The 27,562-nt window shown below is 43.9% G+C and overlaps 1 protein-coding gene across 2 annotated transcripts in view; it reads right to left on the bottom strand.

The window, feature by feature from the left end:
- Window positions 1-27,562, bottom strand: part of RETREG1 (reticulophagy regulator 1) — a 132,105-nt gene that overhangs the window by 14,049 nt on the left and 90,494 nt on the right. The window contains exon 1 of one of the 2 annotated variants that reach the window (XM_007092925.3): window positions 25,866-26,037. The exons of the other annotated variant lie outside the window; for it this stretch is intronic. Within the exon in view, the coding sequence (XP_007092987.1) occupies window positions 25,866-25,900 (35 nt within the window). The 5' untranslated portion in view covers window positions 25,901-26,037. Of the gene's footprint in view, window positions 1-25,865; window positions 26,038-27,562 lie in introns of those variants that run through there. 2 annotated transcript variants of the gene reach the window in all.

The following is a 27,562-nucleotide window of genomic DNA, read 5'->3' as shown; positions in this document are numbered from 1 at the left end:
TAGTATTTAAAGATTTGGTTGAGCGGTTTGGCAAATATAATTCTAACAAAAATGAATGAAAAACTTATAACGAAACGGTTTATCATTGTCTTAATGATTCAAATGGAATGAATGAACATTTCATATTTTGAATCAAACTTAAAATATATTTTTGTATTTATATAGGATAATGAACAGATAAAGTGAGTTGTGCTCAAGCAATGAAAGGTGAAGTAGCACTGGAAATGAATGAACTCTGTTTATATATGAACCTCAGCATCATAGTGTTGAGAAGACAATCGCAGAATAACATACGATATTATTTCATTTATATAAAGCTCAAAATCGTTCTAGCTAAAACATTATTTAGGCAAGGAAATGATTTTAAAAAAAAAAAGATTCAGGAAAGTGGTTACCTAAGGCATGGGATGTGTGGGGTCGGTAGGGAGTGTGACCAGCAGGACACATGGGAGCTTCTTGGGTATTGGTCATGTTCTATTTCTTAACTTAGATGAAGGTTACATGCAAACTTGACTTACTACTGTCCTTTAAGCTACACACACACACGCACACACACACGGATGTATACATACATGGCCTTTACTTGAAAATTTGTTGATACTTAAATGTATAATCATGCTTTTTATTTAATGAATAACATTCTAATATGAGTATATCTCACTTCACATTCCATAGTCAAAATAAAAATGTTGCTTAAGTTTTTGCCTGAGTTTATTTGTGAAGCAAACATAATATATCTGCTAGCGACAGCCATAAAAAATAGTTTTTGAGTAAGTTGTACTTTATAGATGCTGAAACCCTGTTCTAATACTGCCTTTAGGATTCATATCTCAGAAGTGACATGACATTTCTGTACAGTTTTCGCTATTCTAGTAAGTAAATATCCTAAAATTGGAAAGGAGCCTAGTCTAATACTAAATTAACTAAAATTACCTAAATTATCTCTATAGAAACAATGTTATGGTGAAGTCTTCATACAGTTTAAGGTGCTTAATACATATCACAATGACTTAACTGAAAACTTTGTCTTACATTTAAGGATCTTACCTATTTTCCTAGTGGGATTCAGGTGGATATGAATAAAACTCAGTATCCGTTCATCCACTACCTTATTCATTTCTTTGATTAAAAGTTATCAAGTTCCCCCTCGGTCTTACATTATACTCAGTGTGTTTGCTATTCTAAACCAACACAAACTGAGTACCCGTAGCCCTGCCCCTCTCTGTGTCTACTTGGTGAGAAGGAGAAAAAAAAAAAAAAGAATATTCAACTTGCAAATATTTCCATAGCCATACAAGGACACTTTTATTAAACTACCTCCCCTTTGGAAAAAAGGCTTATGTGACAATATTTTAGGGCAATAAATTCCATGGTTATTTATATTTGTATTAACATAATAACCTTAAATAATTCCAACTGATATTTGTGAATTATTGTTACAATCACAAACAGAAATGAGAAATCTATTGTGTAAAACATGAAAATATTATCTAACCAAATAGGTTGTGAAAAGAATAATAAATGAGGAAAAAATGTATAGGTTATGCTGACTAAAATTTGGTGGAAATATGTATGATTTTAAAAATATCCAAACCAAAAGCTAAGAAGAGATACCACTCCACTCTTCTTTAAATGAAACGTGCGCCCAGAAGAGTTACTCTCTTGGAATTTCATAATAGTTTTAAAATGTCTAGCGAGTACTCCTGAGTACCACTGGAACATACATTTCTACCGTCTTCCATTATATATGGTCTACCATTAATGGATGTCATGTCACCAAATTTCAATTTAGGTAACACAGCTACATAATGTATCACTGAATATCTAACATAGTAATAAAATTTAGAGTGAAACAAGGCACTTAATGTCAGCTTTTCAAAGTCTTATTTTGCAGATGAGGAAAGTGAAACCCAAGTCTTCTCAGCTAGTTCGGGGCAGAGTCATGACCTGTGGCCAAGACTCCTGATTTCCAGTAGTTCTTGTTCCTTTAAAACATGTGCCCTCTTCAAAGACTGGGTAAATCCAGTGACCTCCCTTGAAGACACGACATGTAATTTAGAACAAGGAGGAACATTCTATGTTCCCCCTCACTCTTTTCCAGAGTAGAGAGGAATGAGGCGTGACTGACCAATATCAACACGGCATCGTGAGGACCCACCCTTTCCAGGAAAAAAGAACACTTCCTGTGCAGAATCCAAATACTTAGCAGAGACTAAGATTCATGCTTAGCGGTTGGCTGATGTTTGAACACGGACGATGTACACGTACACACAGAGTTGCTACATAATGAAACTCTAGGTTTTCCTGGAGAGCCTCATCTGGAAAACACATGGCCAGAGAAAGGATCTCCTGTGAATATTGGATGATGCTGGGGAAACAGATCTTTTACATGGTGTGTGGCTGTCTTCCCACCATCCTTGGCGCTGATCAGCACGCAATGTAAGGCCCAACTAACATAAACAGAGGTTTACAAACAATTTGAGGCTTTACTGAATTCTTAACCCAAGACTGCAAGTCTTCTAAGATTGAAGCTCATCCGAGGGAGAAAATTAATAATGGCTTCAGTATAAGATTCCAGGGTCTATCTCTTCCCCCTTTAGTTTGAGAGAGAACATGCATTTTCCAGTAAGGTTCCTTGGTCCTTCCTCCCCACCCCCCACCTGACCCCCAGCTGTCTTCCAGCTTTCTCCGTCACTCATGCCCCCCTTAAGGAGTGAACTTGCTGCATGTTCCAGCCACAAGATAAGGATCAGTTAAGAGTCCCTCCCTCATGACCGTTCTCCCCAGCTTCCCATCCTCTTGGTGGATCCAGTTCAAGTGGTTTCCCTGTCCCCTCATGGCTTTCAAATGGGCTTTGCCCAAGGATCTGCAGACGTGCAGTGCTTTCAAGAAAAGGTACCCAAGCTAAGGCCCTGGCAGATTCCATTTAGTTACCATCTCCTTCCAAATAACAAAAACTAAAGGGCGGATTTTTAACAAAGGACATTCTGCATGGGCAAGGTAAGCAATTATTTGCCAAAGAACCCTGAGGCAGGTGAAGTGCTTTCTCAGCAGCTGAAGAATTTATGGTTTTACCTGCCTGCGAAAGTCTAAGGAGAATAAAAATGAGGAAGATGGCTCCTTAGACAAGCAGCCTCACTTGGTCACAGAAGGGAGCTGAAGCTTCCTAGTAGAATTTAAAGCCAATATCCTTCTTTCTGCCATTCTTTCTGCCTCCATATCCTTATTAGAAATTGATTAAGTGTGTACATTAGGGGATCTGGCCAAATTAATCCCTTTAGACAGTTCCCACACTGAGTGTGTGTGAACCCCTAGGGCACTGTATAAATAGCAGGCCTGGGGTAAAAAGCTCAGAAATGTACATTTTTAGTAAGTGTCCCAAGTGGTTCAGAGGCAGCTATTTCTAACCCAAAGCACCACTGCAAGAAATACCCCCATGAGAAAGTTACATAGAAATCCTGGTTCAAAAACAGAGACAAGAGGAGAATTTGCTTTAGGCAAGATGAAATATTGGAGATCCAAGACCAAAGAGGCTGGAGATGGCATGACAGAGTGTGGGGGAGTCCAGCCTGCAGAAAGAATGTTGGCCATGTCCGGGGGTCCTGGTCTTCAGCTGGGGGCTATGGTACACGTGCATGAGGAGGAACACGCCATCAGAAGGGATGAGGGGGAGCAGGCTCCTGGGTCCTGGACCGGGAATCACACCTGGTCTCACTGACCAGAGTGGAAAACCTCAGAAGTCACAGACGTCGGGTAGAATACTCAGAAGGGTCTTGCATCAGTAGCAGAATAATTAGTCTTCTCTAAAGGCTGCTCTGCCCATAAAAGTCTTAAAAGCAAGCTCCAAAAGGATCAAACTGATTGAAAGTAATCTCACTGTGTCATGTGTAGAAATACAAAGTGGTGAATTTTTGTTAAGAGCCAAACAACTCACATGGTCAATATATATCTCAATAAAAAATAATGTCGACATTTTCTATTAAAAGTCAAACTTGTCTCTGTAGAGGTTAATGGCCACAGACATGAAATCTGAAGGCACCTGAATTTTAGAATGCAGCACACAGGCTCCTCCATTAGGGGGTTCTAGAAGACAGAAATGTGACACTCCTGTGCTCTTTAAAAATAGATCGCAATTCAGTAAGAGCATGTGCTAGCAGCTGGTTTCATCTCTTCTGCCCAAAGAGTCTCTGCGCACTAGAATATATAACGCTGAACAAATGGATCTTTGGTAGAGTGCACATAACCTCTCTGTGCACCATTTCCTTTCCGTTCATTTCCTTAAACACGCACGGAGTACAGGGCACGCTGTTAGATGCTGTTCCCAGCTCCGGGGTTTTAGTGATGCCTAAGGCACAGCCCCAACCAGTAAGTGAAAGTCTACATGAGACCTCAAAATAATCACACACACACACACACACACACACACACACACACACACACAACACAGAAAACTCACCTTTATAAAATGATATTTACTTGCATCTAGGGCCATTGGGGAGAAAAACAGAACTTAAAACCCAGTTGGGGATTGGATGAGCGAGGAGAATCTAAGACTGCCTTTCCATTAGTGTTTCCATTAGTGTATACTTTACAGGACAATGGATCTTTCTAGCATATTCCAGGGAGCTTAAGTCAAAATATTTTTTATAACTGGAAGTTATTTTTCTAAAGCAAAAAAAAAAAAATAGACTTCTTAGTATCTCAAACTTGAAATTCCTTCACATATTTCTGGAGTTCCTTCACATATTTAGAGTTGAGGAGGTCGCTAGCAACGACACACAGGCGAGACCACCCAGGGTGGGTGGAGAGACGGAGAAGGGACAGGGAGCCAGGGTGGGGGCATGCTTGCTTGCGTGAATGCTTCCCAATGGTCTGCTTTTGGTTCTTGATTCTGTCAGGCCCAAGAGAAAGGCCCGAGGCAAAGCCATCCATGGACATCCCTCTGTGGAAGCCAAGGCCTTTCTGCCTTAGGCTGACTTCAGTTTGGTTTCTGGCATTTTCAACACAACATAAAGTGCCATACATTTCAGTAGGAGCAGTGGAGAAGTAGACCATATTTTAAATTATAAGGCAGAAGCAACAATCTCAAAAGAGTTATGGAATGAGATTACGGAGTTCTGTCTTACTTACAGCAGAGGACATTGAGGCCTAGACACATTAACTCCCTTGCTCAAGGTCACAGAACTAATCCCCAATGGAAGAGGCCCCCACTGCATGAAACTGAGAATGCTCCTAATGTGCAGTGAGATGCAGGAAGAACACTCTGGACTGGAAGACGGGGGTCATTGCAAAGATGAGGAGGAAACGACAGTAGAGGAGTAACAAGCGAAGGATCTGGAACCCCTCAATGCCAAGCCGCCGAAATAAAACTTCTGAAACGCAGCTCTGGTTCCCAGGTGAAACTGAGGACCCGGGGGTTCGGATGTCTGTCTTCTGTCTCCACCACGTCAGCTGTTTCTAGTTCAGGTCCCACAGAGTGATTCCACAGTGTGTGGCAACGGTGACCATGTCCGCAGTTACCACGCGCTGAGCATTCCTGGGCCAGACACTCAGGTGTTAAGCACTCTGTGCATTTCCCACTGGGTCCCCTCCACCTGAGCCCCAGCCCGGCCGCCATCAGTACCACGCCTGCGAGGCAGGGACTGGAGGGCCTCCAACGTCTAGTTTACCCAAGAGACAGCAGGGGGAAAAGGGGTAGCGACCTGCCAGAGCCCCTGCTGCGGACAGCGATGGCATCTTCTCAAACGAGAAGGGTCTTTGGCAGCAATTTTGAATTGTAATTTATGTTTGTCAGGTTGGCTTCCCCATTAGACTTTCAATTCCATAAAGGAATTCACAGGTACGGCTCTGTCTTCGGCAGCTAACAGAGCTTGACATCGATGAGGCAATAAAACATTGAATGAGTGGGTGTGCGCAATAAATGCAAATTAAGATGAAAAAAGAGTATCAAATGTAGTCGGCGGTGGTTATTTAGCGACACCGTGCATGCTTTTTATGGACTTATCTTAATGCTTCTATACCTGACACAGCAGCAACAATTAGCATGTATTCCCTTAGACACATAAAAATATACAAAATAATCGACAAAAAGCCCTAAAAATTTGGAAACCAACTTTCATTTATATGGAATAGTTTTCGATTCTTTTTCTTGCAAAGGGAGAAGTTCGTTGTTCTTGCGATGGACAGTTCTTGCAAACTGTCTTCAAAATTAGGCAATTAGGGGAAGTATGTCTCCTTTATTCCAAGAAGCATTCTAAACTGGAAATCAGTGGTTTGTGTAGAATTCCTCCTGGCAAAACGCGGGTCCTAATGTTTGACTTCTCCATGGGAATCCCTGAATCCACGAGCGCCTCCTGCAGACACGACCCTCACAGGACTCGAGAGCATTTGTGACACCCACAGAGTATAGGACTGGGACCCTGTCAACTTGAGTGGGCCAGAATGCCAAGATCAACAAATATCCAACCTTCACATGGGACAGAGGAAAAGGAGTCCCTTTTTTGTTTTTGTTGGGCAACCTCAAGTCACTGGAGAACATTTTCGGATATTATTTCCTCTCTCTCTCTCTCTCTCTCTCTCTCTCTCTCACACACACACACACACACACACACACACACACACACACACACACACACTTCTAATCACTTTTTAGATTTTCCACATCTCCAGGAACTCATACTGCAATACTCACCTCCAAAGACGGTTAGAAGGATTCTGTCGCACTACCTCTGGAGAATATACCTTATTTCACACTCTTTGATTTTATTTTTATTCATAGGAGTTACAAATGGAAGCCAAACAATATTTTTCGGGAAGCTGACTACGTCAGTATCCCTTATCGGCAAACTTTTTAAAAAGATCAGTTAGAGCCTAAATTGTCCCCTACCAACCATGACATATGGCTGCTTCTACCATCACACCTATAAATACGCCTTGGCCGCGAGCCCGATGTAGCTTTTCATTCTCGGCTAGTGACTAACGGTCTCATGCTCTCTGCGGTAGAGAACATCTGTTGATGTTAATTCCTGTCAAATTTTTCTTAGAAAGGTCAGTCAATATCCAGTTACAGATTTTAACATTTCTTAGTGCAACGTGTTAGAATTTTTCTGAATCCCGTGGATACATAATATGTTCCTCCGCGTGCATGCGTGTTCGCGTGAGTGTGTGTAGGCAGAGAAACAAAATAGAAACAGAGATCTGTTTCTCTGCACAAACACTCACAGAATTAGAGCCGTGACAAAGCAAATAAGATGTGTCAACCAGAGGATTAAGTAAGCAAACACGAGATTAAGAAATTACATAGCACTCAACTTGAAACCTGCACTTTCTCAGACCAATTAGCCACGTGAGCAACTCCTCGCGAGGCCAGGGACCAGGAGGCGCCACCGGAGTGCCGGCTTCTTGTGGCCCGAGACGCTGAGCCTCACCTTCCTTGGGGCAACACAGTGTTCTGTTTGGGGCTCTCTTTTTATACCAAGTTTCGAACGAGTCAGAGGTGAGTCACTTTGGGAAAATGTCCCTTTCCCCTTCCAGATCAATCCTTTTTGTTGTTGTTGTTGTTTATTTATTTTTGAGAGAGAGAGAGAGGCAGAGAGAGAATCCCAAGCAGGCTCCACACTGTCAGCACAGAGCCTGACACGGGGCTCAAACTCACGAATCGTGAGATCATGACCTGCGTCACCCAGGCATCCGCCCACCCCCATCAGTGATAATCTGGAAGGCTGGCACTCAACCGCCATCACTCAACTTCTTGTGTTATTCTGGTTTCTATGAACAGATGCCAGTCCGACATTATTTTTCAGGGTTTTCAATTTTGTTAACTTTTCAACAAGTAGACTTTCAGCAGGCCGGGCGAGAACAATTTAAATTCCATTACTAGCTCCGAACAAGCGCCCACTTGACACAGGCACGAGATTAAACACCCTTTCGTTCGTGAATGCCAAGATTTGCTTCAATCACGGGCCCTGGGGGAAGAAAAGGTTCTGCTTTAACCCCAAAGGGCGAATAATAGCTGGGATTCAAGAAACATTCCTCAAGGAAAACAGAAACTGTGATGGAGAGGTGAGTTTGCTAATTCAGATAAACGCCTTTCTTTGCATTCTACTCATGACTCACAATTTCCAGTGAAGTATAATCCAGAATCTACTGCCGCTGGAGTCAAAAGTTAACATCCCTCCTGTTTCTTTCGCTTTTGGCAGAGTTATAGGAAACCAAAATTTCTGTGACAATACAAAAGAACACATTTCTTACAGTGCAAAGACTGTCATTAGCAACAGAGCTCCGAGTTTTGTTTTCCAGAGACCTTACCCGCTGCACTGGGCCTGAATACGCAGGTACGAGCCAAACAGACTGAATGATCAAGTTCCGCCAAGTACTTTTGTGATGAAGGCCAATTAAAATTAATTTTGCTTGCATAATTCGTTGTCAGTCCTTGTGAAAGAGGGGCCTACCCTGGAGTGTGGCGAACCTGGAGTGACCATCAGTCACTGAGATACTTGTTCAAAGTGTTGGGCTGTTAAATTATGGGCCACATTCCCACCTCAGTCCTTTTATTTATTTTTTTTAATGTTTATTTATTTTTGAGAGAGAGAGAGTAGGGGAGGAGCAGAGAGAAAGGGGGACAGAGGATCTGAAGCAGGCTCTGTGCTGACGGCAGACAGCCTGATGCGGAGCTCGAACCCACGAACCACGAGATCACAGCCTGAGCGGAAATTGGATGTTTAACCGACGGAGGCACCCGGGCACGACCTCCCCGCCCCCACCTCAGTCCTTTAAAAGAATACATCTTTCACTTACCTTCATTTTTAAGCCGGCCACTGGATGACATCAGTGGCTTTTAAAGGAACACACCTTTACCAAGAGGATCATTCTTATCAGTCATAGAAAAAATAGGAATCTCATTATGATTTTTTTTAAAAGCTTACTTATTTAAGTAATCTCTACACCTCATGTGGGGCTTGAATTCATGACCCCGAGATCAAGAGTCACATGCTCTACCAACTGAGCCAGCCAGGCACCCCAAGAATCTCATTATGATCTTTCTTTTAAATGTTTGTTTATTTTGAGAGGGAGGGGGGTAGGGGCAGAGAGAGGGGGGGAGAGAGAGAGAATCCCAAGCAGGCTCCATGCTGTCAGTGCAGAGCCAGACCCTGGGCTCAGACTCATGAACCATGAGATCATGACCTGAGTCGAAATTGAGTTGGACGCCCAACCGACTGAGCCACCCCAGCGCCCCTCATTAGGCCGTCTTAATGCTTGCTAAACCTTCAATCTTCTTCCCTCGAGAGCAGATTTTGAGAACAAGCTATTGTGTGACTACTGTGCGCGTTCATGGTAAAACAGTACAACACAGTACTCAACGATAGCACGCAAGGAAGACGGGTACGTGTTTGGGGGCGTGGAAGGCACAGACCAGAAAGAGGATGGTGGAGGTTACCTTCCTGACATGCTGTTGGATCTGGAAAGAACGTCTGTGAGGCAGAGGGATGTGTTAGAGAAAAGGCAGAAGTGGATAATGGCACATGAAATGTGTTATTCTGGAGGCGTCTTTGCCCCCGGGAGGCTGTGCAGTGGCTGACGGTACGGAGTGGGGACAGACCTCAAAGAAGTTATTGCTCCAAATGACAGGCTCCCTGGGAAAACATTTTGTTTGGTAACAATGAATGAATCCAACCTGTATGATTTAGAGAGCGTTTCTGTGGGAATGCATTTCCCCTACTTTCTCCTACCCATGAACTCGCAATAGGAATTCAGCAAATAATGAACTGAAAAGGAGTTGCCCTGTGATGTAGCTGTAAATGAACGGCCATCAGATGATCGTCTTAGTGTCTTTTATGCATAAAAACTTAAAGAGGTCCCCAAAACAGCTACTGAAAGAGTTCCTCCAATACTTCGTTTTCACTCACATTATTAATTTGCTCAGGAAACCTTAGCTTTAAAAATTACCATTCTCTAGAATAGAAACCCCAGAACTAGACCCACAAACGTATGGCCAACTCATCTTTGACAAAGCAGGAAAGAACATCCAATGGAAAAAAGACAGTCTCTTTAACAAATGGTGCTGGGAGAACTGGACAGCAACATGCAGAAGGTTGAAACTAGACCACTTTCTCACACCATTCACAAAAATAAACTCAAAATGGATAAAGGACCTGAATGTGAGACAGGAAACCATCAAAATCTTAGAGGAGAAAGCAGGAAAAGACCTCTCTGACCTCAGCCGTAGCAATCTCTTACTCGGCACATCCCCAAAGGCAAGGGAATTAAAAGCAAAAGTGAATTACTGGGACCTTATGAAGATAAAAAGCTTCTGCACAGCAAAGGAAACAACCAACAAAACTAAAAGGCAACCAACGGAATGGGAAAAGATATTTGCAAATGACACATCGGACAAAGGGCTAGTATCCAAAATCTATAAAGAGCTCATCAAACTCCACACCCGAAAAACAAATAACCCAGTGAAGAAATGGGCAGAAAACATGAATAGACACTTCTCTAAAGAAGACATCCGGATGGCCAACAGGCACATGAAAAGATGTTCAACGTCGCTCCTTATCAGGGAAATACAAATCAAAACCACACTCAGATACCACCTCACGCCAGTCAGAGTGGCCAAAATGAAGAAATCAGGAGACTATAGATGCTGGAGAGGATGTGGAGAAACAGGAACCCTCTTGCACTGTTGGTGGGAATGCAAATTGGTGCAACCGCTCTGGAAAGCAGTGTGGAGGTTCCTCAGAAAATTAAAAATAGACCTACCCTATGACCCAGCAATAGCACTGCTAGGAATTTATCCAAGGGATACAGGAGTACTGATGCATAGGGGCACCTGTACCCCAATGTTTATAGCGGCACTCTCAACAATAGCCAAATTATGGAAAGAGCCTAAATGTCCATCAACTGATGAATGGATAAAGAAATTGTGGTTTATATACACAATGGAATACTACGTGGCAATGAGAAAAAATGAAATATGGCCTTTTGTAGCAACATGGATGGAACTGGAGAGTGTGATGCTAAGTGAAATAAGCCATACAGAGAAAGACAGATACCATATGGTTTCACTCTTATGTGGATCCTGAGAAACATAACAGAAACCCATGGGGGAGGGGAAGGAAAAAAAAAAAAAAGAGGTTAGAGTGGGAGAGAGCCAAAGCATTAGAGACTGTTAAAAACTGAGAACAAACTGAGGGTTGATGGGGGGTGGGAGGGAGGGCAGGGTGGGTGATGGGTATTGAGGAGGGCACCTTTTGGGATGAGCACTGGGTGTTGTATGGAAACTAATTTGACAGTAAATTTCATATATTAAAAAATAAAAAAAATAAAAAATAAATAAATAAAAATTACCATTCTCTCGTGAGATGTAATTAAGTGCAAATAAATGAGATTCGAATGATGTGGGCTGAACCTCATTATGCCAGCGAGCTGTCCACCCGTCTGCTCTTCATTTTTACCTACTACTACAGACATTTATCTCCGCCTCCAGAGTTCAAGTTTCTGTCTGGTGTTCAGGAGAAGCTGATGGTGGCTATGTGTGTCTTATGTGTGGGTTGACTGCCCAGCCAGAAGGCTGGAGACCATCTGCTTGCCCAGTATTCTTGCCATTTCTAGGACGTCACCTTCAAAACATCAGATGTCACAGCAAAGTGATGTGTGTGTTCACACCTAGCACAGATCCCTCTGGCACCAGGTTATATCCATGCCCCTTACTCCTCTCACTCCAGGTCATAGTTCCCCGGATTTGCTGGTCAGCAAAAGGTATGGCATAGTTGACTATTATTCCATTTTCTTCTTCTTCTTCTTCTTCTTCTTCTTCTTCTTCTTCTTCTTCTTCTTCTTCTTCTTCCATTTTTTGCTTGTCCTTTATAATTTAAGTATGTGAAGTAGACTTGATAAGATCCTTGAGCAAGATGAAACAGCTCTTTGATCAACCTCCATCATTTACTTTTCCCATGGGACAACTGTCTAGAACCACAAGGACAAAACAGCTGGGAAGCAGCATGTAACTGGGCCTGGACGTTCCAAGGGCGTCTCCACCCAGCTAAGTAGATTAATTAAGTGGTGCTAAACATTTCATGCTGGCCTACTCGGGAGCTCATAACCTTAGGTGAGAGCCATAAAGGTAATGAGTCCTCAGGGAACTCACCACAGCCAAGATGGCACCGAAGGAGCCAGATGGCCAAAGAAAATCACCTGTGGCTCTGAACACCACAAAGACTATTTTAAACAAACAACATGCAATGAAAGACAGACATAGGTGCTTTAATCACTGCCTTAAAAGATATTCTGTGAAAGATATTCTGTATTTTCATCAGAACTGAATCTATCATGCACATTCTTCTCGTCATTTTCTAGCTCATGTGACCATAATGCATTTTCAAGAAATGGGAAAAAACAGCTCATCAAAATGTTGGGTTCTATAGAAACGAATTGTTTTTAAAGAAAAATACGTGCCATTGCTCCTCGTGTTATAAACAAAAAAAGGGCCTTGTCCCTTCTAATTTATGTCATCTTTAACAAAACTATCCAGATCCAACACAGTCTGGGTGACCTCTCTACATATCATAGCCAGCAAACACCTCAGATGCCAAGTATATGATTAGGTTAAGGTAAAAATTAAGTTCGCCCTGAATATATAGCCGGAAAGGCCAAGAATGAATCAACTCTGCCAATTCTGTTATGTATCAACTCTTCAGAATCACAAGAGCAAAGGAAATTGGCATTCCTTTAACAAACTGTGCTAAAGAATGCAGGGATGTAACAACACGCAGATCAGTGACAGGGCAACCACAGAGGCCCCTGGGAGGCCCGACTCCTCTACAGAAGAACTCGGGTTTCTTGGCATTTCTTTTGGAATCATGCCCAGCTCTGAAACACCTCTGGAAATCAGACGGTCCATGGACACTAGTTGGAGTACTGCTGGATGGGATAATCAACGCCTTCTGTTCAAGGATTTGAAACTCCAGAAGGTATCTATCTGTTCATTCACAAAAACTCTGAATAAGTCCTCCACTGCTGTTAAACAAACATTTATGTTCTCACATGAGGAGTATACTCAGAAATCTGTATTAACTTGAGAGAGGACTATTTGAGGCTGGCACTATCCCTTAAAACGTCCCTAGTGATACCGATGAGAAAAGGAATCTTCTAGACAGACAGTGGCTATCCGTGACACTCCAAGTACTAATGTCAAAGTGCCAGATCAGGCCAAAAAGGCTTCCCAGCAAACATGCCTCCTAATAAGCTGAGAAAGGCCTAGTCTAGTTCCATTTTCTGAGGCTGTGAGGATATGTTAAATGTTTATGGTCTTGCAATGGAGAAACTGAAAGCCATATAAGGAATTTCGTCCTTCCTTTACAATGGCTCGCTGATTTCCAGGCGCTCAGATGCCCTGCTGGCCTGCCTTCTGCAGACTCAGTCAGCTTGATCTGTGAGGGTGGCTTGCACGCTGCAGACTTCAATTTCTTTTGCAGAGTCAGTAAAACATACAAGTAGAAATTCTGTGTTTGGTCCAAGCAGGAAACTATGATTTCCTTGGAAACATGTTGCTGGAGATTCCAGAGATGGGGTTAGAATGTAAAGGCAGGGGCGCCTGGGTGGCTCAGTCAGTTGACTCAGGTCATGGTCTCGTGGTTCCTGAGTTGGAGCCCCGCGTCGGGCTGTGTGCTACAGCTCAGAGTATGGAATCTGCTTCAGATTCTGTGTCTCGCTCTCTCTTTCTGTCTCTCCCCTACTCGCACTCTGTCTCTCTTTCTCAAAAATGAATAAATGTTAAAAAGAAGAAGAGGAGGAGGAGGAGGAGGAGGAGGAGGAGGAGGAGGAGGAATGTAAAGGCAAATTGACCAAAACCAGTGGGTGCTGTAAACCTCAGGCCCTAATTACCTGGGAGTGCTTAAATATTCCTTTCTCAGCTTTGCATCATGGGATTTACAAAGGCTATCATATCCCATCCTTATGTGTTGCAAACAGTGGTCACTTTCAAGCCGGTCTTTCAGGATTAGGTAACATCTTCCTTCCCTTCTCTAGGATGGTATAGGTTATACATTAATTCTAAACCATATTAACAAGAAGTTCATATGACTATTCTTAGACTCAGGGTACAGCTTGGATGCTCTCTGGGGACTGACACCCAAGCAGTATACTCTTGGGGATTCAACTCAGTCCAATAAATATTAGCTCGGCTATATGTGCTGGGGGGCGGGGGTTACAAAATTACCAAATGAGTTAGGGCCTGGAACAAAGATTGGTGTTCTTGCATAAAACACATCCCCATGAATGAACCATGATTTCTCGTTTCATTTATTTAAAGAGGCCCAAACATTTAATGACAAATCAAACAACTCACATAAAGGATCATTCCACATTTCTATGCCCATCCCCCACCAACCTTTTTAGTTGTTTGTTTGTCCGCTTTTTTAAAAAGGCTGGATTAGCAACTTCTCTTCCTCTCTCAAATGCATTCACCTTAGTTTTCATAGAGGTAAATAGTCATATGGATGAGGATGTAAGCTCACCTATCCTATCAAATGTCAAAATGACAGAGGTTTCAACGGGAGCAATGTCATTTCTCCCTCATATACTGCAGGGCATAGTGGTCCGGGGCTGATGTGAGATCTCCATGATGTTCGCGACCCAAGCTATTTGCATCTTTTTGCTCAGATACTCTCAACATCGCATGGTCCAAGGCCATCAACTACAGCTCCTGCCACGCCATCCACGTTGTAGCCACCAGGAAGGGGAAAGGGAAGCAGAGAGCACTCCTTTCCTAAAGGTCATGCCTACAAGAGGCGTGTGAAGCTTCCGCTCACCTCCTGCTGGCTGGAACACAGCTACGTGGCCATATGTAGCTCCAAGAGAGCCCAGGAAACGTAATTCAATGACTGGTGGTATCATTCGACTAGAACCTGGGATGCTATTTCCAGAGAAAGGGAAACTGGCTATTTGGGAACACCCGGCAGAATCTCCTACAATACTCCCTTTATTTTTATTTCATCAACTTACCTAACTTGTAATTGAGAAATTATGCAATTACAATAGCATTAAGAGACTGGAGAATAAACACACTGCATTGCTAAGAACACAACTCAAACGGTGGAAGCAAGTGCACAGTAGACAAACATTTTCTGTAAAGGGCCAGATAGCAACTCTGTCATTACAGCACGGGGACAGCCAAAGACAACATGCAAATGACAGAGCGTGGTTGTGTTCTGCCAACACGTGACCTACAACAACAGGCTGCAGTGTGGACGTGACCCGTGAGCTGCGCCAGTCTGCCAGGTTCAGGGCGTCAGGGGCCTGAGCCCCTGCCACTACGCGGCAGTGATGGAAGCCGTTGATGAACTCAGCCAGCTAACTGGGAACTGTGCAGAAAACTTGGGCTACAAGAACACCTCCCATGTATCGTGCATGCACCAAGTGCTAGGAAGTGCAATAAGGAGTTTCATTACGTTCTCTCTAATCCTCACTTCAATCTGATAAGGGGGGCAGGATACCCCCATTTTCCAGAAAGCTGACACAGCCAAGAACGGGCAGCACCAGGATCAAAACCCAGGTCTTGCTGGCTCCAACCCGCCCGCCTTGCAAGCCACCGGACAGCAGTGAGATGCAAGATAGCCCTCCTGTTAATAATAAATGAAATTGAAGCACACGATTTCTTGTATCACTGGTGAAGCTGTTACATATGCCAGATTGGACTGGAAGTATTACGGTGAGAAAAGTTTCCTTCTGATCTTAAAATAGACCTTGTTCTAGAAGTTTATCCAGGTTTTAGCAAAGAGACATCTCACCCTCAGGTTCTTCCCAGGTAAAGCTGCTAAGGTCTCAAACTTTAGAACGTTGTTAACTAACGGGAAGGAAAAAGTCAAAGTGCCATCAACAGTCTTGAAAGCTTTGAGAGTCTTTCAAAATTTATCTAAATTACCACAGACCATTGTTATAGCCATACTCCCCATCCACACCCTGACCCCCTGTGCTTCACTCACACAACTGCTCTGCCCTCCCCGAAGCATGACGGACCACACTGATCTGGCATAACACTCTTTCCAGAACTTTCTTGACCAGGACTCCCAATCCTTATCAAAACTCCAGGCACCCTTTCCAGTTCACAGGAGCTGGCATGAGACAATAAAGACTTGTGCCATCAAATCTTCAACACTTGCCTCAACAGCTCCCCACTTTCCCTTCTGCTGTTCCCAAAAAAGGGATTATCAGTTACTTCTCTTCTCGTCAGTGCCAATGTTGGCTGTGTCTTACTTTACTGAGCACATCTCTTCTTGTTTGAGCAAGCCAGTAGATTCATTCTAGGTTTATAACTTATCTACATGTGTGTTCCTTTTATAACAAAATCTACATCTCGAAATCTTCCTTAGCACAAACAAATATGCTTCTAAAAGGAAGTGTCCAAAATATCTCTGAATGGAGAAACTACGACTATTTACAATTCACGTTTGGTCCAATGACTTTGGAAGGAAATTTATCTGCCACTTATGCTACAAGCTACTCCAGAAACATTCTGTTAACGTCTGACGAAAAGGGAGCCACGTTGAAACATACATATGCCACATAATTTGTGATTCCTGCCTACAGGAATAGATATGCTCTAAGCAGTAGACACTAGTAATTTCCAGAAAAATAGAAACTCGCTTGCAATCTCCTCCCCTTATCTGAAAATGGAGTTTATAGGTATAATTTTTATAGCATAATATGAAGATGCTCCACTGATAGATAGGTTTGTTTTCTTTTCCAGAAAGAAAGGCATTTACCTACATTTCAACTAAAACACCACCGTGAGAGGTCCCTGCCTGAGTCACAGAGCACTGTTTGTGCACAGCTTCCTGTTCTGTTTACAGCTGGCAAGGAGGCCACATTCACCCTGGAATGATTATGTGACACTCCCTGGGCACTGCCACACGTGTGTGGGTACCCAACTCCGGAGCACCAGTCTCCACCCTTGAGAAGCAGCAACCCTACATAAGTCAGTTACCAGAGAGAGGGGACATTTGGGGGTTCGAGTCTTTCCCTAACCTCTTCCACATCAGACACTCAAAATGGCAGTCCTCTCTTCTAAGGCAAAGAATTCAGAGTGTGGCCATTCCTCCCCCAATACTGCTAAACATCCTTAATAGAACTTGGTGAACTTTACCCAGTGGGTGACAATCATACCCAGGGCAGGCCAACCCCATGCAAATTTGGCTGAAGTAGGGAAGAGAGCTTGGCCTGGCTCGGAAGGCTCATAGGAGCCTCCTTCCAAGACCGTTACTTCATCTGTATCCCTAATGAGGGGATTAGCTCGTCCCTATGAAGCACGGTCACACACCTGTCCTCTTGACCACCACCTCACTTGTGCTTTCTTCCAGGGACGTCCAGGACACTCTCTACCCCCACTGTTTCCCAACTTCTGCACCAGAACACTTTGTGACCTAGACGTCGTGCCATGTGTTGCTATGTACAGATTTTGCCAACGTGGGACTCAGGAAATGGCAGGCCGTGTGGGCGAGAGAAGGCAGTTCCCTGTGTGAAGGTCCAAGGGGAGCATGGGGATTTGAGAGACAGTGAAGGAGCGAGGGGAGGAGAGAAAATGAGGAAAAGCACAGGCAAGGGCAGATCAGGGGTAGACCCGTAGTGCCAGACTTCCTCTCACTCACAGAAGACACTGAATGAAGGAACATTACTCTGGCCAATGAGCCAGAAGCCAAGAAGTCCCCAGGAGGCCATTTTTATTTTCCCATTCAGGGTTTACAGGTGGTTTCACAAGAACCGCTGGGAAAAAGAAGAGAAACCGTTTTAACTCACTTCTGCCTGGAGGTCTTTCCTCTTGAGCTTAGGACGCCTCCTATTAGCCATTCTTACTGGGTTGCCAAGCGGCCCAACAGCCCCAGACACAAGCTGAAATCCCTGAATTTTAGTTGAAAGAGAAGTCTGCTGAAGAAAATGACTGATTTTCAAAGTGACCTTTCAGCACTGCCAGCTGATGCCCTATTTTCTCAAACACAAAGCTGAGGCATCGTGTTCCTGTCTCCCTGTCTCCATCCCTTGACGAGCCTCTTCTAGAACTGAATAGCTTTTTGTCTCCTAGTCCAAGTTAAGAATGAGGCAGATGGAACTCTTAATTTCCGGTTTCTTCATATATGTGTGTATCATTAATTTGTGTCTGGCAGAGGCCACCCTCTTGGTAACTACTGTGCCTCACCCCCGCTCACGAAAGGTTTGAGGTTATTGATAGAAGTACACAGAAAACAAGAGATGCCCTTGGACAATATGATGCACCTTCATCCAGGAGATGCGACCCCACACAGCCTGGAGTCAGAGACAAAGACGGCCTCGGGGCTCGCTCGGCTGGATGCCTTAGTGCACAGCCTATGTGGCCATGGGGCAGGAGGGGGTGGGCTACGAGACCTGATGGGAAAGAAAATCAGAAATCCCAGGGGGAGGGGACATGTGTTCCAGAGGGTTCCGATAACTTGTTAGAGATGAGCTGTAATTTTACCTCCAAATGGCTAAATCAGAGATGGAAATACGATCGTTTGCAAGATCACAAGTGCTCACAAGCTTAAAAACAAACCACCTGGACAAAAGACACGTGCATGTCCTGAACCTGAACTTCCTCTTGTGGATACTCAGCTCAGTGAAAGATGTGTTGCGCAGACCTCCTCGCTTCCCCCAAAAGAGGTAAATACTCTCACTCGGCACATGCTCACTTGGGTTAAAGCAATCCTGGGAGGGGCCAAAACACTGCGAATCAAACACACAACCCTCACGGCCCTATTCCAAACAGAAAGAACACGCAGACCATCTAGACCTGACCAGCTAGGATTGCAGTGGGCAATTCTACAACCATCCCTGGCCAAGCCACCACCTAGACAGAGCGGATGGCCTGCACATGTTGTGAATCCTCCATATAGGTCATGACGGGCGATCGGATATTCACAAGGATGGGACCACAGACAGCTAAAGTGTTTTCAGTAGAGAGTGACCTATTTTATACTGCTCAAGGCAGTGTTTAACTTATGTATTACTGCTATTAACTACTTTCTGGGGACTTACAAGGAGCCACTTGCTAAACTAAATATTTAGTGTGGGTTACCATATTTGATCTATAAAACAAACCTATAAAGTAAGCATTATTATCCCCATTTTACTGATAAAGTAAGAGGTTAAGAAACTTGCCCAAGGTCACCAAGCTAGTAAATGGTGAGCCTGGGACCAGTAGCCAGGATTGAAAAAAGTTTTGCATAATTCCAAGACCATGCCTATAGTCACTCTACAGACTGGTTAAAATAGTTGAGTGCTTATGCCTAAAGATATGAGCTTCAGCTGATTGGAAAGCTATTCTATACAAGTAAGTATATTCATCAAGAAACAAGACCACTGGACTCCTCTGTTAGGAAGAAATGTCACTGGTTTGTGATTCTGTTAAGGGGCCAGATAAACAGCTTCACCATAGATATCTTCTCAAATGAGAAATGATACATATTTCATAAATATTAAGTAAACATTTTTTTTCTTTTTACAAGTTTTAAAATAAAGCCCCCAAATTCTTTGACTTTCTTCCCAAGAAGTGAGGTCCACTTCCTCTCTCTTGAACTCTAGATTCCTTGGTTGTTTGACCAACAGGGCATGGTGGAAATGTTTCTGGGTCCAGTCCTCAGGAAACTGGCAGCTCGTATTTCACACACTTTGATCAAACAATCCCCAAATTAGAAAAAAATTAAGTGGTATACATCACTCACGTTTTCATGACAAAATAACGTTCAATATACTATTGAACGTTATAATAGGTATGGAAAAATCCAAAGATGAGAATATTTTGCAGGCATTAAAAAATGCTTCCCAAGTGTTTATATGCCACTGGGGAAATGCCCATGGAGGGGGAAGAAAAACAGTATACAAAATTGCACATTATCTTATACGATTACCATAACTATGCCAAGAAAATCTGTCCAAAGTGCTACAAAATAAAACCTAACAGGATTTTTTAGAGTCATAAGACAACAGACGATCCTTTCATCTTCTTATTTACTTTTCCCCATGCTATTTTTATTTCCCCACAGGAAAAGTTATAACATTTGCACCCAACACACTTCCTTGGGACCCAGACGTACACAGTGAAGAGACGCAGGAAGACAACTGAATGGCTCTTGCCACAGATCTGCTCATGAGGGGACAGAAGGCTGGGAGTAAGCAAAGCTGACACAATGGGCTCCTCCTCTGTCAGGAGAGCCCTGGGACACATCTCTCCACGCCCCAGCACGCAGCAGCTGGGCCAGCATCTGAAGCCAGGGACCTTGATCACATTTGGGGGATGGCAAAGAATGTCCCCCCGTGTTTGTAAAATAGAAATCAGCTTTCACAGGAGCTTGATTAGCAAAAGCTTTGGTGGTCAGGGCGGGGGGCGGGGGGATGCTTCAAAGTTTGGAGAAGGGTGCTGCCCGTTAACGGGCGATCAAGAGATCTCACACACAACCAACCCACGTTGCAACAAGGACAGACTGCGTTGTTCCCCATGTTCTTAATCAGTTTCAAATATTAGCCCAGCTGGGTCAAAGCAGGATTTCACAAGTGGTAAACATTTTCTATGCCTGAGAGAGATTTTCCATGACTGTGTTGGAGGATGGAAGAGAACTGAATCACTAATTCCTTCAACAAACCTTTACTGAACGCCTCATATTCCCCGGGGAATATAAACGAGGGGGAAATAGCACGGTTAGAACTCAACACTAACTCTTACATCAGCCCCCAATCACTTTGTGTGCTGGTGTCGACCCGCTCCAGCTTGCGAGAACCAATTTTGGGCATCTTTTCCCAATTCCACTTTTGGTGACCTCAGGTGGGTGGCCTCACAAGGGATCAACAAATGCTTAAAGATCAGAGCTTCCCCTCCCCCATCCCCCCCCCCCCCAGAGCCGGATGTTAAACATCAACCAGCACGGCATTCCCAGCAAGGCTCAATGAGGGGCTCTTTCATACTTGTCTCACTCACTTCCCGCTACTCTCTCCTTCCTCCGTGTGTGCCAACCATATTGCCCTTTCTGAACATCAAGCCCACCCAGTGCCTCACCACCATCTAAATATCTGTGTCTAACTTCACAGGCTCAGTCCGCTGCTTGCCTTCAAACAGCAATGCCTTCGCTTAACTGCTGTGCGAACCAGTCCAGCACAAGGCAGCATGATCTGGGAGCAATCGAAATTGCTATTACACAGTTACGGTTTTAGAGGCTCAGTGGCCTTCTTCAATCAAATTTTTAAGGCTTTATTATGTCATATGATGAGGCAAATAACAATGCTTCAGAGAGTCCCCTGTGAGCAGCCAGTATTTTGTTTCCTAATCACTAAAATGCACATTGTCCTTTTGATGACATTCCACTTACGGGGTAAGGATTAGGTCTGGGTAAAACATAAGCAGATGCTTCTGGACAATCTAAAGACAACTGCTACCTGGGATCTTCAAGGGGCCGTCCTATCAGTGAGCTTTCCTTGTCCCATGGTTAGCAAGATACTAGTCACCCTTCTTTACCATGGATTTACGAGCTACTTGTGCAAATAAAATGATGCTGGAGCCTGTCACACACTCAGAGCCCACCCCACTGGGTCAGACTCTGTCTGAAGTTGCTCTCTTCTGGGGCGCCTGGGTGGCTCAGTCGGTTACGCGTCCAAGTTTGGCTTAGGTCATGATTTCACGGTTCGGAGTCTGAACCCCGCCATGAGGCTCTCTCTCCTGTCCGTGTAAGCCCGCTTCGGATCGTTGTCCCCCTCACCCCCTCTCTGCCCCTGCCCCGCTCGTGTGCGCACACTCTCTTTCTCAAAAATAAACATACATACATACATAAATAAAGTTGCCCTCTTTCTGTGGAAGGTAGAGCCCCTAAGTCCCAGCACCTGGGACAGGGCTCTAGCATCACGCAGGGGACCTGAGGGTGACCACAAACTACCTTCATAAATAGTGCTGTCTTTAACCTCCAATAGATCAACCTGTATCCTTGGATTTTCTTGATGTCTGATTTGTACTGATTTCTGAAATACCGATCTGGCTAATTCCCAACTTATGAAGCTGTGATGTTCCAAACGTTAGCATTTTTTACATGTCAGAATCCATGCTTCATGAGAAGTTATACATGGCTCTGAGGTTCTCAGGCCAATTCACAAAAGCGTTATTACCTGATAACGTCGCTGAAGAACACAGGTGGCCCCGTATCCCAATCCCCTTGTTCCAAACCCCTTAATGAATCCTCACCTCTCTAAATAACATCCAGCCTCCTGCCTGACCCAACCTCAGCCTCTTTCCTATGCACTGGCCCCCATCCCTGCACCCCCCTGTTCCTAGCAGGCATCACTGTGCTCCCCTCTCGGGGTCAGTGCTTGTGCTGGGTCTGCCTCCCGGACTGCGCTCTCCCCACACCCCACGTGACAGGCTCCTTCAAATCTCAGCTCAAGGACACCCCCTTGGAGAGGCTTTCGTAAGTGCTCTTTTCCTATCACACACACCAAGCATTCCCCCACATTACTGCTAAGACAATTTTTAGCCCTTAGTATCTAAAATACTCTTTCCTGTGGTGCCTGGGGGGCTCAGTCAGTTAAGTGTCCAACTCTCGATTTCGGCTCAGGTCATGATCTCATGGTTTCGTGGGTTCGAGCTCTGCGTCGGGCTCCGCCTCACAGAGCCTGCTTGGGATTCTCTGTCTCCCTCTTTCTCTGCCCCTCCTCCCCTGCTCATGCTCTGTCTCTCTCAAAATAAATAAATTTAAAAATATACATACATATATATATATATATATATATATATATATATATTCTTTCTTTATTTGTTTTAACTTGTTTAGTGTCTGTCTCCCCCATTCAGACAGTATGTCCTGTGAAAGTGGGGGCCTAACTCATCACCCTGTCACCTGGCACAGGAAGTGGCCTCGATGCAGCACTTAGACACATACAGAGTGACCCACGGATCTCCTGTGGGAAGTGCTCCTATGATAAGGCATGTTTAGTGCTCAGTCTTGGTAGCCTAGGGTCCATCCCCCTTCCTGGCAGCTGGAATAAGACATGTGTCACCTACCTAAGCCTCCCCTCTCCCCATTGCTAAAGACACCTGAGGGGCTACGCTGCTGCCTCCACGATGGAGACCAAAATGAGGTGGGGCAGGAAACCGTGGAGGGCCGGGCCTCTGGCCAGACTGTAATTTTCCTCACATTTCTTGATCCTGTTTCCCTGGTTACCGCCCCCACGTTTTTTCCTTCTCCTCTGGCACCAAGTGCTTCCTGCCTGGGTGTCTGCCTTCCTTACCCTGCTTCGGGATGGCACCTTTCACACCCTCTCCCCTCATCTCCTGACCTTGACACTGGCATGGAGGGTCTGTGGAAGTTCTCACCACGAGCGTCTATTTTTGGGAACAAGATAAACAGCAAGGAGGAGGAGGGTCTCTCCTCTGCCCCTTCCCCTCCCAGGCACGTATGCTCACGTTCGTCCATTTGGTGAAACAAGATGGTACCCTGGAGCCCGTGGACCCTCCGTGCAGATGGCGGTCGGGCCCAGTGTGCCTGGAGCTCCGCAGCGTTTGGTTTCCACCGATTTCCAAGACTAAATGCAGATTTAGCTCACTGCCTGTTACAAACACTGCCTGTTACAATTCGGGTCGCCAAATTGCAAAATGGGACGAAAGTAACACGAAAAGAGCCTGACTGTGAAATTCAACCAGAACCGGCTGAACGTGAACGCTGAGAACACGTTTTGTCAGCAGCCACAAGCTGTAACAGTTATTTCTCTTTCAGACGTGGCACCAGAGGGAGTTAGCCAACGGCATCCAATCTCAAATACAGCGAGAGCAAAATTCCCCCTCAAGTGTAATATTTTATTTCTGGCCTAGCTCTAAAATTTCCCCTGGCCTGGGTGCCCTTTCTCACTTTCTGCACAGATAGAGGGAAAAAAGAATGTATGAGGCAAAACAAAGTATTTTATATAGAAAACCATTAACTGTTAAGAGCTGACATTTATCTTATCAAAATAAAAAAATTGGGTGGGGGTCCGGCACTTCAAAGGAGTGAGAAGGAGTTTCCCATTTTCAGAAAATATATTATTAGTCCTTGGTAATAGTCCTAAGAACCATTAATAGATACTTGTATGTTGTATATACTTAAGAGTCGTCTTCTCGCCTGTTTATCCTTTGTAAAAAGCAAAAGATCTTATGTTTGTTTACGTCTAAAACAGTTCATTCCAAATATGTATAGTTACCAATAATTATTTACTACTTAATTTAATTGTCATAATGTTACATTTCATTAAAGGCACCTTTCCTACATTTCTGCCAAATCTCTCCCTTTAGTTTCTGAGATGATCAGGCTGCCTAAATTTTTGCTGCAGGTGTTAAAATGCTTTATAAATACATTTCATCCAACAAATATTTACTAAAAACGCCTCTCCCGTGCAAAATTCTATGCAGGGAGCTGGGAGGAATGCCATGATGCAAAGAGAAAAAGACAACGTTCTGATTTCACAAGTGTTGAAATGACATGGCGGGAGACACAGTATCAATAGATCAACCCATCATCTCAAACCGAAATTGGCATTCACACTTCTCTGAAAATGTTTTCTTAACTAGTTAGTCCATGGGCTGCATCTAGGCACTTTCATAAATGTCATCTTTAGGTACTCGATTTAACGTCTCATTTTATGTGGAAAGTTGTTTCATTATTAAATTAAATGTCAACTGAATGTCCCCTTTAATGTACTGGAAAAGAATGTGGAAGAAAATAAAGACTAGAAAACTAAACAGAAGCTTTTAAGGACAGGACTACACCTACACACACACACACACACACACACACACACACACACACACACACCTTATAGCCATGGCTGAAAAGGGATGGGTATTTTGTTTTCTTTTGGTGGGGGGGGGGGAGTATAGATGACACACAATGTCACATTAGTTTCAGGTGTACAACACAGTGATGGGACAAGTGTGCACATTATGCTGCACCCCCCACAAGTGTAGCCACCACCTGTCTCCACACAACACTGTTACAACACCACTGACTATTCCCTATGCTGTGCCTTTAAGGGATGCTTATCTTTAGTAGGAGGACAAAAACATATTTTGGCATTCCTGTTCCTAAAGAGTTAGCAGTTTCCACTTTTTCTGACAATAATAAGACTGTCATTTAACCCCTTTCTGTTTTTAACAGCTTTCTTTCTCCTTCCTATCTGAATCTCAATGACCCTACTTAGCATTCCAGTGAAACCGATCCATACAAAGTTTATGAACACAGCCACGGGGCTAGAAATGGAGACTTTCACTGTGGGCACACGTCAGGCCCATATTAGCAGGAATAACTGCCTGCTTCTCTTCCTGGTTCTCCCCCTTCTTAGAGCTCAATGTTAATAAAAACACCGATACAATTAATGTACTGCATGGGGGGGGGGGGGAGCGAGGGGACTGATCACATTTCCAAAGATAAGAACTATAGCAAAAAAGGAAGTATCACCATGTCATAATTGGTATATTGGTCTAATTTTTAACCTTTAGAAGTGTTCAAACAGTTTACAAAATGTTCACTAGCTTAGATTTCCAACAACCATGATCTAAAGTTAAAGATCATCAAAAAATTCAAGTGGATTCTACATGGTGTAGGGGGAAACATTTTGTAAACTTTCAGGCCATGCCTTCCTCATTTAAGAAAAACACTTATTCACCGATGTTTCTAGTGTATGTTCAGTTAATTTTAGGTCTCTCTCTTCAGTTTCCTGGAATTGAGGGGTGGCACTCCTCATCTTTTTTTTTGTTTGTTTTAAACTACTTTGAAATGAATGATAATGCCTTTTAAAAAGATAACTAGCAAATAAAAAAGACTCAAGAAAAAGTAAATATATATCGCAATTACCTTTGGCCTGGTCCAAAGTCGTCACCTTCAGGCATTTCTGCCCTGTATAAAAATAATGGCCGGGTGGACACGTCTGTAGCCTTGTGTGCTACAATGGCTTCTTCTCCACTCAACAGCAAGTGTCCCGGGGGAAGATCCCCAGCCTTCAAGTTCTTTCCCTTTTGAAAAAAAAAAAAAAAGGGCTCCTCCCTTCTTCAGAAAGTAGGTGTTTACAAACGTCCAAAGCACCTGCCTGCCTTGAATGAAGCTAGGAGCCGGGTTATTATGACTGTCCCCTTCTAAAAATAAATAGGTCACCTCTTACTCCCAGTACCGTGACAGGCAGCTGGGAGCAAGCATTTTCTCTCCAGTGGTGTGAGAAGGTGTCACCGCCCAGCTATTAACCTTTATTGGGATGACTTCACCTAGACCTGCCCACCCTTTTTCTTTCCTATTTCTTGTTTTCTTTTCCTGGCATGACGAGGCACCCACTGAAGGGTGGCATGGCCATGGGGAGCCTAAAACTTCAGCCTGGGCCATCATATCTCCGACTCAGAGGAGGAGGCTGGGGGCAGACAGTGACATGGGCTGGACGTGCCAGAGGTGAGAGCCTTGTTTGTTCTGAGAATGCTCAGCCACTCAGCAAGAGGTCGTTTACTCCAAAGGGGAAAAAAAAGAGAGAGAGAGAGAAACACACACCAAGAACAATTGTGTTTTGAGGGACACTGTTTTGCAAGAAAATCTTCCTTTGGGTCATCTCGATTTCTCAACCCAGAATGGGTATGGACACAAATGAGCCCGTGTGTTCTTTTGGGCAACAGGGCTCCTCCCACAGATTCCCCTCTGTCATCAGAGAGCAAGCAGCCTGACATTGGCACACGGCTGGGCCACGTGCCCAAGATATTTTTATAGCTTGGCTCATCATAACATACGTGTAATCAATCACCAAGTACCCTCATTTGCTGCAGCTTCTATGAGCAGGACAAAAATCACTTCAATTTTTCCTGCTTCTAAAGAGGCTAGAAGGTTGCACCTAGGTGGTCAAAAGGTACAAACTTCCAGTTATAAAATAAGTAAGTCCTGGGGGGTATAATGTACAGCATGGTGATGACAGAGTATAACACTGTATCGTGTATTTGAAAGGTGCTGAGAAAACGGATCTTAAAAGTGCTCATCACAAGAAAAAAAAAATTTAACTGTGTGTGTGGATGTTAACTCGACATCATGTTGATCACTTCTCAGTACATATGAATATCAAATCACTATGTTGTGCACCTGAAATGCACATGTTATATGTCAATTATATCTCAATTTAAAAAAGAAAGTATAGTTCCTTCTTCATTTAAAAAAAAAAAGGCTAAGAAAAATATTACCGAGATTCTTTTAGGAATATACCCTAAAAGCTTTGCATAAAAAGTTGAGATCATTTTTTTTTTCCTGATTAGGAACATTAGGTAAAGTAGTAAGCAGGATCTAATTATGAAGAGACAATATACTTTTCGGGTGCCTGGGTGGCTTGGTTGGTTAAGCGTCTGACACTTGATTTCAGCTTAAGTCACGATCTCGTGATTTTTGAGATCGAGCCCCATGTCAGGCTCTGCACTGAACATGGAGGCTGCTTAAGATTCTCTCTCCTCCCTCTCTCTCTCTCTCTCTCTCTCTCTCTCTCTCTCTCTCTCGTGTGCTCTCTCTCCCCCTCCCTCTCCCCCCCCCCCCCA

The sequence above is a fragment of the Panthera tigris genome, chromosome A1 (assembly GCF_018350195.1).
Source record: "Panthera tigris isolate Pti1 chromosome A1, P.tigris_Pti1_mat1.1, whole genome shotgun sequence".
In the NCBI taxonomy this organism is placed as follows: Eukaryota; Metazoa; Chordata; class Mammalia; order Carnivora; family Felidae; genus Panthera; species Panthera tigris.
The sequence above is the reverse complement of the archived record's forward strand: the minus strand, read 5'-3'. Positions and strand labels throughout refer to the sequence as shown.